The 1,305-nt window shown below is 50.0% G+C and overlaps 1 protein-coding gene across 1 annotated transcript in view; it reads right to left on the bottom strand.

Annotated features, from left to right (window-relative positions):
* Positions 1 to 705: 705 nt before the first annotated feature.
* Positions 706 to 1,305, bottom strand: part of srms (src-related kinase lacking C-terminal regulatory tyrosine and N-terminal myristylation sites) — a gene marked incomplete at its 3' end in the record, with an annotated part of 24,710 nt that continues 24,110 nt past the window's right edge. The window contains exon 8 of the mRNA XM_080015192.1: positions 706 to 905. Coding sequence (XP_079871318.1) covers positions 706 to 905 — 200 coding nt within the window. The remainder of the gene's footprint in view (positions 906 to 1,305) is intronic.

Here is a 1,305-nt window from a genome sequence, read left to right as displayed (position 1 = left end):
GATCGGGGCCCTTTCCTGAGTCGCAGGAGGATAAAAAGAGGGCTTTTCAAGTTATTCTAAAATAGTCGTATCCAAAGTTATTGATATGTTGTACAGTGATAACACCTCACTATCAATATCATTGTATATTTTTTAATCCCTGCAAGATACTTTTTAATGCTGAATAAAATACATGGGCTTAGGGGTTTCCAGCCCCCGGAAGCTCTTCATTATTGCACGTAACCTCGGTTTCATACATTTGCATTCAATAGAAAGGTGACAACAGCGTATAAGTAGTGATTCCAGAACGTTAAAAGGTTCAGCGGTGGCACCTAGAGAAGTAATAAAAATATAACTTAGGAAACTGTGTATAAAAAAGGCTCCGGGTTGGACTTCACCTCCATCCTTCATGTCTTCCTCAGTCTCTCAATCCTCCTCCTCCTCCTCAAAACCAATTAACTCTAGTCCAGAGTAAAATCAACCCCCTTTTCATTCCCTGTTCTGGGAATGAAAACCCCCAAAAATAGTGCACCTCCGAGGATGAACCCTGGACCCGAACCCCGGACCCGAACCCCGGACCCGCAGCCTGGAACTGGAGTTCCGCTCTGAAGTCCAACAACCTCCAGACCCCTAAACCTGTTGAGTCCGACTCCAGGTTCCTTGGTGTCCCAGGCGCTCCCTGTGCTCCTCCACCTCCGACCCTCCGTCCCCCCGCCTGCTCTCCTCCTACACCTCGATGGTCTTGAAGTAGATGCGGGCGTAGATCGAGTCCAGGTGGCTGTGCAGGGCGTGGAAGGAGGGCCTCTTGGAGGCCTCGGCCGCCCAGCAGTCCAACATGATGCGGTAGATGTTGGGTGGACAGCGGGTCGGGCAGGGCAGCCGGAAGCCAGAGGACAGGAGCTCCAGGACCTCCTTGTTATTCTTACCTGGAGAGGGGGAGGGAGGGAGGGAGGGGGGGGTTAGACAGATGAGGAGTGGTGGAAGAGCGAAACCTTCCCCATCGTTTTGTTAGGTAGTCACTCCACCTCCTCCATTCTACCTCTCCACCTTCATCTACTCTGTCACTACTCTAACTCTTCCCTACCTCTAGTCTATTCTACCTCTACTCTGCCTCTTTTGATTGTTGAATACCTCAATATAAAGAATAACAGGAAATAAAAAGTAGTTGATGTATTTGTTGTCAATATGTGGTATTGATTAGAGGCGTGGCTCCTCGCCTGTCGCTACGTCGCTACGTCCGTCTATAAATACGGGGCTAAATGGGCCCTTTCAGACCGTGACCGCGACACCGTGTTGAACAGACGAGCGCGTCGTCACGGCAACACA

The sequence above is a fragment of the Zeus faber genome, assembly GCF_960531495.2.
Source record: "Zeus faber genome assembly, chromosome: 15".
NCBI classification, from domain to species: Eukaryota; Metazoa; Chordata; class Actinopteri; order Zeiformes; family Zeidae; genus Zeus; species Zeus faber.
Note: the sequence above shows the minus strand (reverse complement) of the source record. Positions and strands in the feature narration are given on the sequence as shown.